The sequence below is a fragment of the Colius striatus genome, chromosome 20, assembly GCF_028858725.1.
Source record: "Colius striatus isolate bColStr4 chromosome 20, bColStr4.1.hap1, whole genome shotgun sequence".
Classification (NCBI taxonomy): Eukaryota; Metazoa; Chordata; class Aves; order Coliiformes; family Coliidae; genus Colius; species Colius striatus.
This window is the reverse complement of record NC_084778.1, coordinates 105,278-122,627: the sequence shown is the minus strand read 5'-3', so window position 1 is coordinate 122,627 and position 17,350 is coordinate 105,278. Positions and strand designations below refer to the sequence as shown.

The window sequence follows — 17,350 nt, the reverse complement described above, 5'->3', positions numbered from 1 at the left end:
TTTTGCCTCTTCTGGCACATGCATGATACTCGACATCTCTTGATAGAAGAAGGATATGAGAACTGAATTTTTGCTGTGAGATAAAAGAATGAGGATTAATAAGATCTTTCCCAAAAGCTGTCTAATGGGACCAGTTGGCTTTTTCCATCAGGTCATGAGGATTTTGGCTTGCTTCTTGGATTTCTTGACCTGCACAACAGAGAATATCTGTTGGTAAGGTTTTGTTGTGTTTTCTACCTTGTGTATCATGAAGGTAAAGACCAATTTGACTCAAATAAATTTGGAGAATGGCATGTCAAAGGAGTTAACATTACCCAAGTGTTCTTGTGCCATACTGTTCTGTGCTTGCTGCGGGGGTATAGAAGGTTTCTCAGGCCAGTAGGCCATCTCCAAGAATTGCAGGCTTGTTGTGTGACTACGAGTGGCAAGCTTGCTATTGGCCTCTACCTAGCTACAGCTTCTCAAGCTCTTCTGCATATTGTTTCTTGTGTATAGGTGGTTAGCTGAGCTTCGTCCCATAATTCCTTTCCTCTTCTGCTTAGGTTTTGGCATTACAGCTGCTGAGAGTGAATTCCTTATAATGAACAGCCTACATTGTCATTCTGGGTGTTAAAAAAGCAGGATTGTTACCTCCAGCTCAAATGTATCTCCTTGATGCCTTGTGTATACGCATGTATGCGTTTATATGTTCTCCCTCCCCACCTCTGCTGATTTTTCTCAGAACCAATCTGATTTAAGATACATTTGGTCTATAGACAAAAGCAGAACAATAAGCTGCTGCTAGGAAAAAAAAAAAAAGGAGTTCTTTTAATTGCTTCCTGTGTTGTGAACTAAATGGTAAAATTTGACTGTCAGTAAATAAATGGAGGTAAAGGTTATGTAGAGGGGCTATGCAGTTTTCGTGCTCTGAACCTCATTGGATATAGCTAATGCATGCTCACTAGTTTCCCCTGCCTTTGCTGAGATGTAATTATAGTTTACTGTACTTTATTTCCTTGGTAGATCTGTCTAGCCTTTGTTATTATCAGATGCAAGAAGTGTCCAGATACTTGAACTACCTAGCTCTTCAAGGATTTATGTAGTGTCTTTGATGTTATTTGCTGCCTTTGACATAGTAATGTCTCAAAATCTACTAGATAAAACCAAACAGTAGCAAGCAGTTTCTTCCCAGAGGAACTGTCTACCTGCAGCAGAGAAACTAAATGGAAATGGATATGAGAAGGCATATACCATGAAATTGAAGGAACTAGCCCAGGTATTGCAGGTGTTGGGTTAATCTTGTAACTTTTAGCATTTATTTTTTGAAGGTGGATTTTGCAAGGGGACTAGATATCAGGAAAAAACAAAGAAAATGAAGGAAAAATAAGTGAGTCCTTCTGGTCTTAAATCTTCAGTCTTTGGTGGAGAAACTCAAGAGCACATCAAATGGGATTTCACCAGTCCATGGGAAACATAGGTGACTGACATAAAAACTGGAGACTCATTAAAATCATAATAAGATAAATCCTGAAAATAATTATCCAAAATACCAAAGACTTATTTCTTCTAGTTTGATTTTGTTTATTCTTTTCCCTAGTGTTTGCTGGTGTTGGATACCTGCATTTGTGGTGCCTGACTAGAGGCATGCACTTATATGCCTTTAAAAAATGCAAGGAAGCTAACAGGCCCCTAAATGTGTCTTCAAAATAAATTATATGCTGTCATAAGAGGGTACTTTTTTGTTGTGGCATTTTTGTTTGTTTATTTCTGAAAATGTAGCCCTCTGGCTTTTCGTGAAGTCACTGAATACTCAAAATATATGAAAATCAGACTCCTCAGTTTTTAGTCTTGGAAGAACTGCCATCAATACAGACATCTGCTCTGGAAAATTGGAGCAGGATTTTTCTGTGAGATTTATGTTTAATATATAAGTGTCTGCATCTACATGACCTCAAAAGGCATTAATTGTGTCTTAACAATTAGTTCTGTCTTAGTTTGAATATTCCTGTGGTTTAATAAAAATCATATCATAGAAATTCAGCATCAGTTGCAGATACTTGGTGGACCAAAGTGAAAGTGTTTTCTTGCAGAGGAAAATTGTGAACATCTTGAGATGTTCGAGGCAGTCTTCTGCCTTCTCATTCATTCTCTTTGTCTTGCTCTTGTTCTGTAAACCTGCCTCTCATATACAAGTTCTTCATAAATTCCCTTCATAAATTCCATAATTTACTCCCATCCATCTGGCTGCTTATTGATCTTGAGGCCTATGATGAGGAAATGTAATAGGCTACTAAGGCTGAAAAAGAGTAGTTTGATCAAGAATTTTTCTACTAAGACTAATAATATTATATTTTATTTTTCAGATCTAGCGTCTCCAAAGGTGAGGCAGATTATTCCCTTCTTCCATTCTTTTGTAGCATATGGGCTTTTATCCAAAGACTGAATTTTGCAAATCCTCCCTTTACCATCTGTCACTGTCTTTTTTGTGGTTCTTCCCATTCTTGTGCTCTGAAATTCTGGAACTCCTGCTCTTCCAAGCATTAACCAAATGCAGACATTTCTTTATTAGAAGTTCAGAATAGTGTTCTTTCTAATGCTATTTCGACAACTATAGTGATAAATTTTCAGATATATATATATATATATTTGAATTAAAAGACTGCAAGGTGTTATTTGGTTAGGAATAACTCAGTGTGCTGTTCCCTATCATAAGTAAAAGATTCCAGGAATCTGTAACAGTAAATGTAATGATCCGTATGCATTCTCTGCTGTGACCTAGTGGCATGTTTCCACCCTCTCCAAATAATGCAGAAGGATGTCTACCTTGCTCAAGTTGCTCTCTTAGTACTGGGAGAAAGAGGATGCTTTTTTACACAGGCCTGTATGATATTAGATTTCAGGTCTGATGTCATCATTTGGAGAAATGAGTAAAACAAGGAAACTGTTCTGGTTGGTAATGAGTGTCCAGTAGCTTTATGGTGTTATGCTATTATAGAAAGGGTGGGTTTGATCCCTAGTTCCCAAATGATTTGAGGGAGACTTTATTGCTAATATAAGGAATATATTTTACTATTACTTTCTAGTGCTGGGTTGCTGTAGATGTAAAGAGAACTCTGGTTTACTAATTACAAATTAGTTTGAGTATGATAATCCATCTAACCTCTGTGACAATATCTGTTATTGTACCTAGTCTGATGTGGTTTTGCATTCCTCTCTTCAAATGGCAAGCTTCAAATGAAAGCCCTAGGCTCCAGAAAAACAAAACTATCTGATGAAAACAGCTCAGCGAGTGAGAGTTCTGTAGCTGCTCTGTAAATATGTGAGCTAAATAGGGTGGCACTTCTAAAAGAAGTGAAATTCAATTTAAATGGGAGCTACTGCCATGTCCTGGGGAAATGCATCTTTGTGTCTTAGAAACAATTTACAGTTTGAGCATGGAATTTAACAGCATGGTGAATTCAATAGGGGAGAATTTAACTTTTCAAGTCACTAGTTAGCTGAAAGTGATACAGGCTTATCTTTATCAAGAACTTGTTTTAGTTCCTTTTGTTAGGAGGAAGCAGGTGTAATTTTTGTATCATCCTGAAAACTCTGTCTGACTGTTGAGGTTAAAGTACATGTGTTGACCAAAATGATCCTTCTGAGCTGTCTACCTGGACTGTTTGTTAATGTGTTTTGTACTTAAGCCTGGAGCAGACATGAGCCTTCCTTTGAGTTAATGTGAGTCTGTATTTCCAGTTGGCTCGTGCCGATTCAGTGGTGCTCAGTGGCACATGCAGAACGTCCTCAAGGACTCTGTGGAGAGCTCCGATGATGAATTCTTTGATGCACGAGGTCAGTATGTGTTTCTGTTCTCCCCTCCCCATTCTTTCACCAGTTTTGCAGCAAGTAACTAAGCTCCTTTGGGGATGAACTGACAGCATTGTTCTCACTAGACTGATATCTGAAAAAAAACCCCATCAGATCTTCTCTCAAAGGTTGATGAATGGGCCTAAATTTATGGAAGATGTGTGGAAGTGCTAGAGTAGATGAGCAAGAGTAAGTCCACTTTAATCCTTCCCAGTATCAAGATGTCTATGTCTAAATGAGAGATACATGCAAGAGAACATGAAAGAACAAATTTTAAAATCATTTGGAAGTCCAGTGTAAGGACTGGTTGCCAACCAACTCATGTTTCTCTTTTTGTTTGAAAATGTGGATCATTTTAACCAGGATTGTTCTGGCCAAATTCTTGTATGTTTATTCACACAATAGAGCCCTTCTCTCTACAAACAGCAGAAAGAGAGGACAGAATTTGACCCAATCTCTGAATTGGCTCTTAACAAATAAAGAACTGTGGTTATTCATTTCACCTTCCGCCCCACCACCCCCTTTTTTCAGTGCACTCACCCTAGGTACAAAGACCATTTTGGGCTGTATACGGCCATGCTGAAATGCTTTTAGTAAATTTATTCAGAAAGGACTAAGGCATCCTTCTTGCCAAACAGCTGTTGAGTTGAAGCTGTTGAAAATGTTTTCCTACATCTTCTGGATCTGTTTGGGTTTTTTTTGTTTGGTTTTTTTTTTTCAAGAGGGATAATATCTGTGGTTTGTATTTTGTGTTTTCAGCTCTTTCCACCTTCCTCCCTGGATGTGATCCCAATAAAAGAGATGATTCTCTGTGCTGTGGGTTTAGTGCCATTCCATTATGTCTCTGTGTCCATTAATGAAAATTTAAAGCTTTGTGTAGCACAGATGCTTTGATAAAAGAGGAAAAAACATGCTTGAAAAGTGTAAAACTGGTCTGTGTGTACATTCTTCCCTCTGCTCTCTGTTTTGAATGTTTGAAATAAAAAAAAAGAAAAAAAGGAGGAAAAATTCTGACATGTAGTTACTGTAGAGACCGTAGAGCATGTCAGTAAGCAAGAAGCTTTCCTGGAGAGTCCTGCGTATGCTAACCTGTTACGTATTCCCATTAGAGACCATGATGAGTGATTATTTCCCTCACAATTACTAGTTTTCATCCTGTGTATTTTTTCACATATTCATCACTGCAATTTATTATGTTCTTTTTCATCCTACAGAAGAGATGGTGGAAGGAAAAAGTGCCATTCTCATAGGCATGAGCCAGTGGAACTCAAATGACCTTGTTGAGCAGATAGAAACAATTGGGAAGCTGGAAGAAAATCAAGGTAATGTTTAGCAAAATATTTACCACAGTACAGTAGTAGAAAAAGTGGAGAGCTTGATGTTCATGTAATTCACATTGTAGTTTATTCTTCTGCAGGTGAAGAGTCTGCATTTTGCTCATCTGGCTTTCTACAGGAAAAACAACGTGAGTTGAAGTTGTTCTCATTTTTCTTTGTACCAAGGCTCAACTAGAGATAATAATAGAGTAGAAATGTTAATCAGCACAGATCTGGTATTGCATTATGTTGAGAAGGGAGATGGATATGGAAGGACCAGGATTCTTTTGAGTTTTGTTTTAAATATATTTATTTTTAATGTGGATTATGAAAATGAACCAAGAAAATGCCTATAACATTATTCAGCACATTAGATAGTGCCTTATAACATTGGCTACAGTGGCAGAGGTGGTGTTGAAGCTGCTGGTATACGTGATAGCTTATACAGGACAGTATAATGTAGCTTGATTTGGAGCAAAGAAGCCTTCTGTGCTTTGTGCTCCAGATTTCCTTCTTCCATCTTTGCTTAAAGAGGTGCAATAGATGTTACTGTTATCAAGTGTGGTGAGAATGAAAAGTAGTGCTATGCTTTGGATTACTAGGATTCCTTTGCTACTGATGTCCCACTTTGAGAAGTAGTTCATGTGCCACCGTGCTGCTTTTGCTTTTGCATTGCTTGCTAAAGAGAGCAAATTGGCTTACAGAAATGAGTGGTGTTAATGAGGGTTTTTTTCTTTCATCACAGTTCTCTGTGGTAACAATTGTCCATTGTCCTCATTTTGTTCCCAGTGAAATGTTTGTTTGGTATTCCTGCAACTATGTTCATAAGCACCTGCTGCCCTCTGTGCCAACCCCTTTCCTCTTTGAAAGTTACATTTTGCCTAGCTCATCTGTCCTCATCTTAGAACTGGAGTTGAGGAGCAATTGGAGTCTAGATCCTTGGCTAATGAACCTGTGTGTTGCTTCTACTCCAGTGCTCCATAGTAGTCATGTACAAAATCCGGTATCATGTATGTCTAAGACACATTCAATGAAAAAAACAGTGTGGAAGTTAACACAAGTACTATCTCATGCTGTGGCTTCCAGAACAGGATTGAGCTCAGTCATGTGTGTCATTGTTTTCCTCTAAACAGTACAGTTTGAAAAACTGCATCTGTAGTGTATTGCAATATTCTTTATCATTTGTTAATAGAAAGCATATGTTACAGCCTTCATGTGAACATATTTCTCATGACAAAATTGTCATAAATGGCTAGTAATAGCATAGCAGATGGGAGGAAATGGCATAATGTCTCATGGGAGTATGATCATGGAAATAACAGTTTTCTTTGGAGGCTATCACTACCTTATGCTTTGTACCTAAAACAATTTGTCTTGTTTTCTCTGCAAATTCCTCCCTCATTAACATGACAAAATATTTGAAATGGTCTGGAAAAAAAAAACCAAAAGAGGACCTGGCTTGATTCTTACTACAAATTTGCACTATACCTTATGTTCTCAGAAATCTGGGAATGTTGATGTGAATTCTTTTCTCTTAGATTCAGAGTACTTCATTCTTTTTTTTATTTTCACGGATTCAACTGATGCTTTTCCTGTTTAATTTGGGGTGTGGAAGCACTGTCCGAGCTTTTACTTTCTCATGTCTCCCCGCTTATGCCAATGGCAGATCTTCAGGTCTGATGTACTACTGTACATGAAGAGACTGTTGGGCAATAAGTTATGTCAGGCAAGGCTATAGACACACAGCTTGCTTTCCCCAATTCCAGTGACAATTCAAGTCTCAAACAATCTGCCACCTCGTATGCTCCTGCCTTGCGCCGTCTCTCCTTCTCTCCCCACAGACAGAACGAAGGCTATGCATTTGTATCCTTTTGATTTCTTTTATTGCTGTTAGATTACTTTTGTTCCTTCCATCCCTGATACTTGTATCCAATTACAAATGTGTAGGAAGTTACAAAAAGTATTTTTCAGAGCCTGTATTACAACTCCTTAGAAGAGCTTATAGTAAAACATAAACAAAATTTCCTCTGAAAGAAATGGGAAATGGAACATTTAAAAAGTTATTGTTGTTTATTGTATTTTAATGAAAGTACACCTTCCCCGTCCTATGTATCAGTTGCTGCTGCTCCAGAAAGCTGATTATCCAGCTCTGTGTATATACTGCTCAGCTGAGCTGTCCAGAGCTATTTGCGAGGCTCTTGCTTACTTCAGAGTGGCAGTGATGCTTCCCTGTCTTCCCTTCAGTTGATGCGATTACACAGATGCATAAGACAAATGCATACTTATGCATACTTATTTGGGAGAAGCTGCACCTGAGGAAGGGATAGCAGAATTGCTCCCTCTTGCATTCACTGTAGAGTTTTGGAAATTTTTACTATTGAAGAAGAAATAAATGTTGTGAGGTAACAAATACCTACAGATTTCTGAATAAAGAATAGCTCTAACAAGTAATTTTTGATCATCCATTTGTTAATCGGTAAGACTAGTGAGGTTTTGAAATAGCTAGACAGTAATTGCTTTCTTAACATTTGTCAGCAGTGTTCTTGTAGCATGGGAAAATTACTTGGCAATAAAGTTACCTTCTGCGATGTGTAAAAGCATTCTAATGTTATGCAGACCTCTATCTGTATTTCTGTTTCATTTGTATTCCTGCTTGTTGGTTTTGTGAATTGATTTTCTGCATTTGAAGATTTCAGTGCATAATCTAGAAATGGACGGCTCAGGCTTAGGGAAGGTGAGATCTGAGTAACATCAGCTTTACCCTACAAGAACCCGTATTCTAGTTGAGATGGATCTTCAAACAGAGGAATTTGAGTGCATTTCCTGTTTTTCTTCTATCTGACAAATAAAATCTTAGAATATATGACTCCACATATACTGGTCAGCTCATTTTCTGAGTAGTATACTTAGCAATATGGGGCAATGAAAGGAGAGAGGCATAATGATTGCAGAGAGGTCTAAAGGCTCCTGCTGTGGATCTTGTTGAACAGTACAGAAACCAAACTCATTATCTCTTTCATGTCATATGACTCATCCAGACTGCAAGTGAAGTGTGAGAGTAACCTGGTACCCATCTAAAGTAGGAGGCCTAGACAAGAGTCTGGAGTCTAGACAAGGACTCTTCTGACATGTTTTGTATGACATGCTTTGATGTTGCACAATGCACTGTTTGCGATAATCCAGGAATTTTGTGATTTCTACTGTGTAGCCCATGGGAAGGACTCACGTTAGAGAAGTTCGTGGAGGACTGTCTCCCATGAGATGGACCCCTCACTGGAGCTGGGGAAGAGTGTGAGGAGTCCTCCCTCTGAGGAGGAAGGAGTGGCAGAAACAACATGTGGTAAACCCCCATTGCCTGTTGCCCTGCACCGCTGGAGGGGGAGGAGGTAGAGAATTTGGGAGTAAAATTGAGCCTGGGACAAAGGGAGAGATGAGGGGAGAGTGTTTTAAGATTTGTTTTTATTTCTATCCTGCTCTGATTGGATTGGTCATCAATTAAATTTATTTCCCTATGTCAAATGTGTTTTGCCCGTGGCAGTAATTAGTCAGTGATTTCTCTCCTCATCCTTTATCTCAAGCCACAAACATTTTGTTGTATCTTCTCTCCCCTGTCCAGTTCAGGACTGGTTGGACACCTGGTGTACAGGCAAGGTCAAACCACCACATGTAGGTACCATAGAAGCAGCATACACTGAAGCAAAAATTTCATCCAAACCTTAAATCCTTGTCAGCAGTTAATTCTTTTTCTGTTTCACTGGTTTGTCCCAGAGTAGGTTTATTTTTTTCCTTTGTATCGTCACATACAAAGATGCCTTTATGAGTCTGATAAAGCATCATAGTTTAAATCTATTGTGTACCATGGTTTTTTTTTTCTTAACCTCAGTGAGGTTTTATGTGCAAGGTTAGTTTTGCGATATAGCAGAATTTTGTTTCTTGTTTTTGGGGGAGTATTTTTACTTTTCTGTTTTTCTTGTGCCATTCTTGTACATTCAGCTTTGTTCTCTGACAGGCAAAGCATTTTGCAGGGGGAGTGGGAGGTGTAAAGTTCTGTGATAGGTAAGTTAATTCCACAGTCTCAGGATACCTATGGAAAAGATGCTCCTGTCTGCAGAGGCAAGATTGCTTACCATTTTAGAGGAAGGTCAGAACAACTGACTATGACTTTTATATCCTGCCCTGATGCCTGGGCTGAGGAAGCATCCTGGAAAAAAGATAGTAGGAATTTGTATTCTGACTTGCAGCCTGCAAGAAACCAATGCAGTGAGGTTAGGCCAAGTTCACTCAATAGCATGAGTTCCCTCTGCTCAGAAGTACAAGCCAGAGCTGTGTAAGGTGGTTTAGCAGCTGTGTCTAGAATGAAGTCTTAAAGTTTCTTGCTCTCAGGAAAGCATTAAAACAAAGGCTGAGGTTTGGAAGGTTCTCAGTGTAATCGGAGACCTGATTATTTTTGTAAACTTGAGCACTGGCTCAGCAGTTGGAACTAGCCACTACTACCATCTACCTACTAATGATCAGTTAGTTTGGGTGTCTGCAAGGGACCTTCTTGAGGAATGAGGTGTCAGCATATTCTCCTATTCCCATGTCTCCTCTCTCTGTGCCAGGTTTGAGAAGCCTTAGCAGGTTCTGTAGCTGGTGCATTTGCAGGTTAGTTAAAAAACAAACTAAAATAAATGAACAGAAAGTTTTTGAGAATATCCCACCTTGACCTTGTTACAATGTGAATTACTACAACCCACTGGTTTCTTACTCTGTATGTGACTTGAGTACCTTTTTTCATTACTGTAATTTGCATAGTGATAAAATTAACATAAAATAGTATAATGATGGTATGAGTCTAGACAGCTGGTGAATCTGTAAAATACTGATAATATCATCAGAGAGTTTTGGTCCCACGAAAATAAAGTTTTATTTTACCACATTACAGCCCTTCCAGTACATAGTCAAACACATAATTTCTCTGTGATCAGTTTCATTTCAGTGCCTAATTAAATTTCTATCATTTTCTCGAGTAGATCATGCTGTTTATGTCTTCTACAGCTTCAGTTACTGAATGGTCTTACCCTTTATATTGTTACCATGACAAAAAAAGGTCCCCCGGTTATTTAAATATCTTGCATTTAATCTAAACAATAAAGCTGGACCTATGTACACCCAAAACCTGAAGTACATGATCAGCAAATCTCTTGATATGCCATATATGTGACGTGTTTTTATGTTACAACTGTACTTCTCGGTGCAGATTTTCAAAGCAAGACACTACATACTCTAACATTACCGCAGCCTGAACTTCAGGCAGTGTAGCGGCATTTTGAAAACAGTTGAACTGTGCATATTGGAATGTCTGGAAGAAAAGAATACTTCATTTCCTCCCAAAGACTGATCTGTGCATCATTGTTTCTGTAATCTCTAATATTGCAAACTGATATCATGCTTTTTACCCCCCCTTTTTCTCAGCCAAAGAAAGCAAGCAGTCTCAGCCAAAGAAATAAAATTTTGTGACAGAGGGCTACATTAACAATAGAATACAAATTGTGATTAAAACAATGCCTAGAATCCTAGTCTCCAGTTACCCATGATGTTTTTGTGTGTTTGAAGCAAGAAACTATCTTGCAACTTGGCATATGATGCATTAGGGAAGAACACACACTGCTTTCTAAAACCATATATTTAGAACAAGGTTTTGAAAGGAACAGCACACAAGTAATCCAAGGAAGTATTTTGTTGAGTGTTCTGGACTGTGTGGATAACCAAAGAGATTTCTGAGCACATGGGTTTCCTGTTTCACTGTTCTCTTGAAGATAAATATTGTGGTTCACTGTAAGGTGGTGCCTCATGGCCATGAATAATCCTTTTCCATGACATAAAAGTAATGTTTCTGTGGTACTGGTTCTGTTGTGAGCTTAGATGTTAAAAAACTGTTATATTTTCATGTGATGGCCTTCATTAAAAAGTGAATCTTCTGGACAGTATTTTGGAAAGAATTTTTAATTAGAAGCAGCTTTAAATTGCAGCCTTAAGTTGCAGAGACTTCTAGAAAGGAGTTGTATTGAGTGGAAGTTCAAGGTTTATGGACATGTGTTGTTGTTATTGGGTTTGTTTTCTGATGTTTATTTTCTGATGGCTTTTGTCATCATATTCTTTTCTGCAAGTATTAAATGTCTAATCCTTTAGATCTTTGCCTGCCAGAAAGACAAGAAAAAAATTCTTGGTTTTAAATGTGAAGAAACATAACCACAAAGTTTAAATACGTTTGTAGTGGTGGATAGTGGTAGAATCTGCTGTAGAATTAGCTCTCAGTCCTTATGCAGGATAGCATTAAAAAAAAGTGTTTTGGACTAAATTGAATGCTTTTAGAATAACCTGGCCAGACCCTGCTTGACTCAGTGTTTATGGTGAGGTGAAAATTACAGTCTGCTCTCTTAGGATTTGGCAGACTGCCTATAAACAAATGGAGTGGAACCACAAACAGGGTGTGAACTCATAATGCCAAAAAAAAAGCAAACTGAGTCATCTATAGCATTATATGATGGATTTATTTTCTTTTGACATGCTGGGAGAAACAGAAAAATGTGTTTAAATCCAGAAAGCCATCAGTGAACTACTTTACTATGATTATTTAGTACAATCATGTCTCATTAACTCCTAAAACTTATATCTTTCATAGAAGGCAGAAAGCCTCTACATTTTTCTCAGAACAACTAACCCTTGTGAGAGGATTAGAATTCTAAGGCCAACACTACAGTCAGATGAAGTTTTGAATTACAGATTTCTGGTGTTGACATCCAGAGGGTTTCAAAGCCTCATTCTCTCTCCATGAGAAAGAGGAGGAGATGTTTCAGAGACAGGAGGATTCACGTCTTGCCTGGAATTTCATCACTGTAGAAAGAAAAAGCACATTTGCCCTCTCCAAAGAACTCTGATCCCCGTGACTTCAGCTAATTCCTCTTTGGTGAGATGTTGCAATATTTAATTTATCTGTTTAAGTCCACTGAAGTAGAGGAATAAAATATGTTATCTAAAAGACATCCTGGCACTTTTAGTTTGTAATTGTTTTCTTCTAAACAAAAGATTGGCATAGTTTGACCATGCCATAGTTCTCATGAAGAACTTATGCTATTCTCTGTTGCTGATGTGAGAGTGATTATGTTATATTTTAGTTAAAGCGTGAGTAAGTGGGCTTAAGTGCATTTTTTGCAAAGCTTTGCTTTTCTCTGATGAAGACATCTCGTAAGTGCTGTAAGAGACAGGAGTATGAAACATTCCTTAAACTTGTAAGGAAGAGATTGGCCCCACTTATATATGTGACAATAAAGTTGACAACACTGCTAATCAAATCTCATCCTACAGCTATTTCCTAGGTAACTAACACATGCAGCTGTAGAAAAAAAAGACTGCATTAGGAAAAGACCAGAGATACACTGTAGCAATCTCTTCAATAACTGAAAAAACAGTGCAAAAAAAAAACCCACAACAAGCCAACAAAAACCCACAGTGCTGTATCATCTTCTTCAAGGACAGAAAATTTGTTCAGTGTGATCTTTTTCATAGCCATTGGTAGAAGTGTTATGGACTACAATATTTTCAGTTGGAAGGGACCTAGAATGATCATATAGTCCCACTGCCTAACCACTTCAGGGCTGACTGAAAGTTAAAGTAAGAGCACTGTCCAAACTCCTCTTAAACACTGATAGACATGAGGCATCAACCACCTCTTTAGGAAGCCTGTTCCAATGTTTGACCACTCTTTCTGCCAAGAAATACTTCCTAAGTTTTGCTTCCCAGGGCCAGGTAGTGGACAGTCTCGTGGTCTTAAAGCTGATATTGTGAATGTTCCGACACTTAGGGCATGTTGCTGTTCAGTCACAAGTGGGTCTTTGGGTCTGTTTAGTCATACTCTGAAGTCAATGCAGAGATTTTTCTTTGTTGTGTTTATAACAGTATGTTGCACGTACAATCTTATTGTGAAAAAATATTAGCAAAGCACTGTGTTTTTCTGCAATGTCACTTGCTATTTTTCAGGTTACATTTTTTAGGTCTGTTACTTCAGTTTTGCAGCCTGGAAATGGAAAACTGCACTAACTTCTGGGAGTTTTCCACGTAGTTACAGAGGTTTATGGAAGATCTGGATCTTGAAGGTTTTTAGAGAACTTTAAAGGATTAATTCATTGTGTATATATACGTATAGGTGTTTAAGAGCCATTTAAGACATACCAGGGTATCTAAGATAGCTGTGTGGGGTGAGCAGAGGTGATATAGTTCCTCAGGTGACTGCTGCTGCTGCTCCAGAGAGGCACAGATGACAAGCAGCAGCAGTTCTGGTACTACACACCATTGTCTAAGGATCTGAATCTTGTTCTAAATGTTGCTGTTAAGAGTAGAAGAGCCTCTAATATGTAGGGGTGCAAGAAACCTTGTCTGTTCTGTTTTCCCACAGGACTTCCTGTGAACAGATCTGTCCCTGAAACTAGAAACGTGCCTTACCTACATAGGCGTCTGTAAAAGATGAGGCAGCCAAATATTTATATGATGTTCTGTCTCTTTTCCTTTCAGGTGAATTGTATAGTGCCTCTTTAAAAAAACAAAGGTTTCCAGCACAAGGCAGTGTTGAAATACACGAGGACAACGAGGTGAGATTGTTTCCCAAAATAAGCTGTGCCAATTTCCAACAAGTAGGTATTATGGAATTATAAACCTGTTTGCTGGCTTAGAGTGTCTTTGCCTGGTTCAGTAGGTGCATTTGCAATCACTGAAAATTGTAACAAACTTTTTAGGCATTGCATAATTAGATGGACATAAGAACCAGCACTTTGAAGAGAGTTTGATGTGTCTGTGTAGTACTTCAGTGGAAATGCAGATTCAGCAGCAGTCATGAAATTGATAATAACAATTGGTTTTTTTAAAAGCTGCAAGGAATCTAAACAAGCTGTGTTCCTTCCAGTGAACTATTTAACTGTTAACACATAGGACAGGCAACAGAAATGACTTCTCTATTTTTTAAGAATTCCAATCCTACAGCCTTCTGAAGAAGAAGACAGTCTTTGATTGACCTAAAATGTAGCTTTCGTTAGACCTTGAGCCACTTTTCTCAATCATGGCTGAACTACTGCTGAGAGGAAAATGAATGTCATTCCCTTTGAGTCCTCCTGGGAAGCATACCAGTTAAATCCAGCTGACAGACTTTTTTAACAGTGACTTTAACAGTGTTGACCTGCTTGATTTTTTTTTTTTTTTCCCCTCTGTTTTGAAGCTCTCAGTTCCACCAACCCATCAGCGGTGCCACTTGTAAATAAGCTGGCATTGGGTTTGGAAGGAACTACTCTGAACTTTTTAAAGGAATTAAATTTCTCTTCTGAATAACTGGAATGGACCATATGGAACGGGAAATTGTAAATTAGAGCAGAGAAAAGTAGAACCTTAATTTTCATAAGATCCAATAGTTAAGTAGATACAAGGCAGGACAGCAAAATGCCTTCACAATGAATACTTCTGCTGGATACTAAAAATCAGGGACTGAACATAGACAATGGTTTTATGGAGCAGTTTATAATTCTCTCATATTCAGCTGTTTTTGTGTCACCATTATACAGATGCTAAAGTTACCAAGTTCTTTGTCTTATCCTTGTCAACAACATTTTCACCCTTACCCCTCACTGAACTGCAGCCTGAGCTGTGTGTCTGTATGCATTTGTTTGGCAGCTTTTGTGATGTTATTGTTAAACTTACCACAGTTCTTCTCATTTTATTTTTACTATTGTTCAAATCTTAAGAATAAAGAGACCAGAACGTTTCTGATTCTCAGCAAATCATCCCATCTAGCAATTAACAATCCTCAGACAAATACAAGAAAACAGAAAAAAAAAAAATCTTTTAGTATATTACTGGGTTCTTTTGAGCGCACAAAACTCTCAAGGGGTAGCAGAGAAAAAAAAGTGGAGTTGTGAGACATTCAAAATGTTTGTCCAGTCTCAAGTAGATAACATCTTGTTTATTCTACAGTGCATGCTGACTGTTGTTCCTGTATACATGCATGCATTCACATATTTGTAAATATATTTCTGAGATTTATGGATATCAGTATTGTTACAGTTTTTTACTCTTTCAGCAAATGTGTAAGTTAGGCACATTTTTCATTTTAGTAAGAAGATACTAATCTAAAAAGACTGAGATACCTGTACCATGTGCTTTTGCTGAATGTGTTCATTGGTAGAGAAATTTGTCTTTTTAGAACTTGTGATGATTTGATTTAGAAGCTTTCCAGTAAATGCAGCAACCTCCTAGAGAATACCTGGACAGACATTCACTTAGGCTATCTGGGAACGTTGGAATTCTTCTCCACTCTCAATATATTTAAAATAGCTTTTGATCTTTGTTAATCTGTAACCTACATCTGTGCTACGAGGGCTTTCTGGTAAAGCATAATGTGCTCTATCTGGTCCAGACATATCTGAATTAAACAAAACACAGGGCACATCCCCCCCACCCCTTATGAAATCAAATAGCACAAAACACCAGAGGGTGGAGAGGAGGAAAAGAAAATCACTGCTAACTGCTTGTGAACATTGACACCAAGTATACCAACGCTGTCCATAATAATATTTTCTCCATTCTTATTCCCTCATTTTCACACAGGAAGGAGTTCAGCACCAGAACTGCAAAACTCATGTACTAATTTTGATCTTACATGGAGGGAACATCTTAGACACTGGAGGTGGAGACCACAGCACCAAGCTGGCAGACATCAACACCTTCAGTTCTGTGTTTGAGAAAGTGACTCGAGCCCATTTCCCTGCCGCTTTGGGCCACATCTTAATCAGACTTGTTCCCTGCCCAGCAATCTGTTCAGCAGCTTTCTCTCTTGTTTCCAAGTAAGTTGCATTTTGTAATGTTTCATTTTGCAGCATGGTTTTCAATGACTTTCTGTGACCTATCTTTTTCATAATAAAATATCGTGAATCCTTCTTAATCTTTTGCTTACTGCAAGACTTGGAATGGTCTTTCATGCTTTTCCAAGTAGATACATTTGTTTAAAAAAAAAAGGAAACACACCAAAAAACTACCAAAACAAAGCAAAACCCTTGATGGACTATAGCCTATTGACCACATGCTTTTAAAAGAGAAAAAAGAATGCAGAAGAAATCTAGACAGAAAGAAGAAAACTGTGATAACTGTTTTCTTCCTCCCCCTATCAAATCTGATCCCCAAAAAACAGTAATAGACGAACCTCAGTTGGCATATCCACAAGCTATGTTTCAATCTAGCTATGTTTCAATCTTAAAATAACATGAAAGTCCATCTCATCTGTTCTTTTTTTGGCCATTGTAGAGACAGGATGTTTTAGAAAACCCTTCTGATGGTTTTAATGTTTCGTGTCTTGGAAGCAAAAATGGCATGTTGCTAACATTGGTTTAGTAATAAAATAGAGATTGTGAAGCATTGCTGAGAAACTTAGATTTAGGTAAATTCTGCTTTGCACTGGAAACTGAGAACAGAAAGGAATATCTAAAACAAGAGTGAACATGTCTCCTCGATTAGAGAGAATTTAAATATGAACATGGTTTTTACATTTTAAGGTAACAAAACTTTAGTATCTGTTCATTTCCAGTAGCGGCTACTGCAGTCTAAGGTCCTGTAGTGTTTTGTGGTAGACCACTCATTCATTGTCGTTAACCTAGGAGAATGCCATACGCAAAAGTGTCTTGGCTGGACTACAAAGGTTGCATCTTGAAGAAACATTGCTTTTAAATAACAAAGACTTCAGTTCACAGCACAACTAGCATTTGGTTGCATGCATAGCGAGAGGGGTCTATTAGCCCCTGTCTTCGGCACTGGTGAGACCGCACCGTGAATTTTTTCTGTGCGGAAACTTTTCTGCGCAGCATCACTTGCACACTAAATGAATGAAAACGTTATCAGATAGTGAGTAAGCCTTCCACTGAGCACTGTATAATTGGCTTCCACGTGGTCATAATTGTGATCTATTATGGTCTATCATTCTCCTAGTGTAGTTCTGATTGCGCTCTAGTTATGGTACCAGCCCAAGCAGTATTCTAGAAGATAGCTGAGCAGATACAGAGTAGTCAGTAAGGGAAAGGATTAAAATCTTAAAATCTTTTTGATGTTATTTGTTTTTGTCTCTGTGGCTCTGATGAAATTAATTTAGAAAGAACAAACAGAATTTTCCATTGGATGTGTCCACTTGAGTAGCT

The 17,350-nt window shown here is 38.1% G+C and overlaps 1 protein-coding gene across 4 annotated transcripts in view; it reads left to right on the top strand.

Annotated features, from left to right (window-relative positions):
• PITPNM3 (PITPNM family member 3) overlaps nucleotides 1-17,350 on the top strand; it is a 58,802-nt gene that overhangs the window by 8,847 nt on the left and 32,605 nt on the right. For 2 of the 4 annotated variants that reach the window (XM_062012213.1, XM_062012212.1), the window contains 5 exons: nucleotides 3,718-3,813; nucleotides 5,043-5,150; nucleotides 5,246-5,293; nucleotides 13,695-13,771; nucleotides 15,774-16,009. In XM_062012213.1, coding sequence (XP_061868197.1) covers nucleotides 3,718-3,813; nucleotides 5,043-5,150; nucleotides 5,246-5,293; nucleotides 13,695-13,771; nucleotides 15,774-16,009 — 565 coding nt within the window. Of the gene's footprint in view, nucleotides 1-150; nucleotides 214-2,347; nucleotides 2,360-3,717; nucleotides 3,814-5,042; nucleotides 5,151-5,245; nucleotides 5,294-13,694; nucleotides 13,772-15,773; nucleotides 16,010-17,350 lie in introns of those variants that run through there. The other 2 variants (XM_062012214.1, XM_062012215.1) reach the window with 2 other exon arrangements.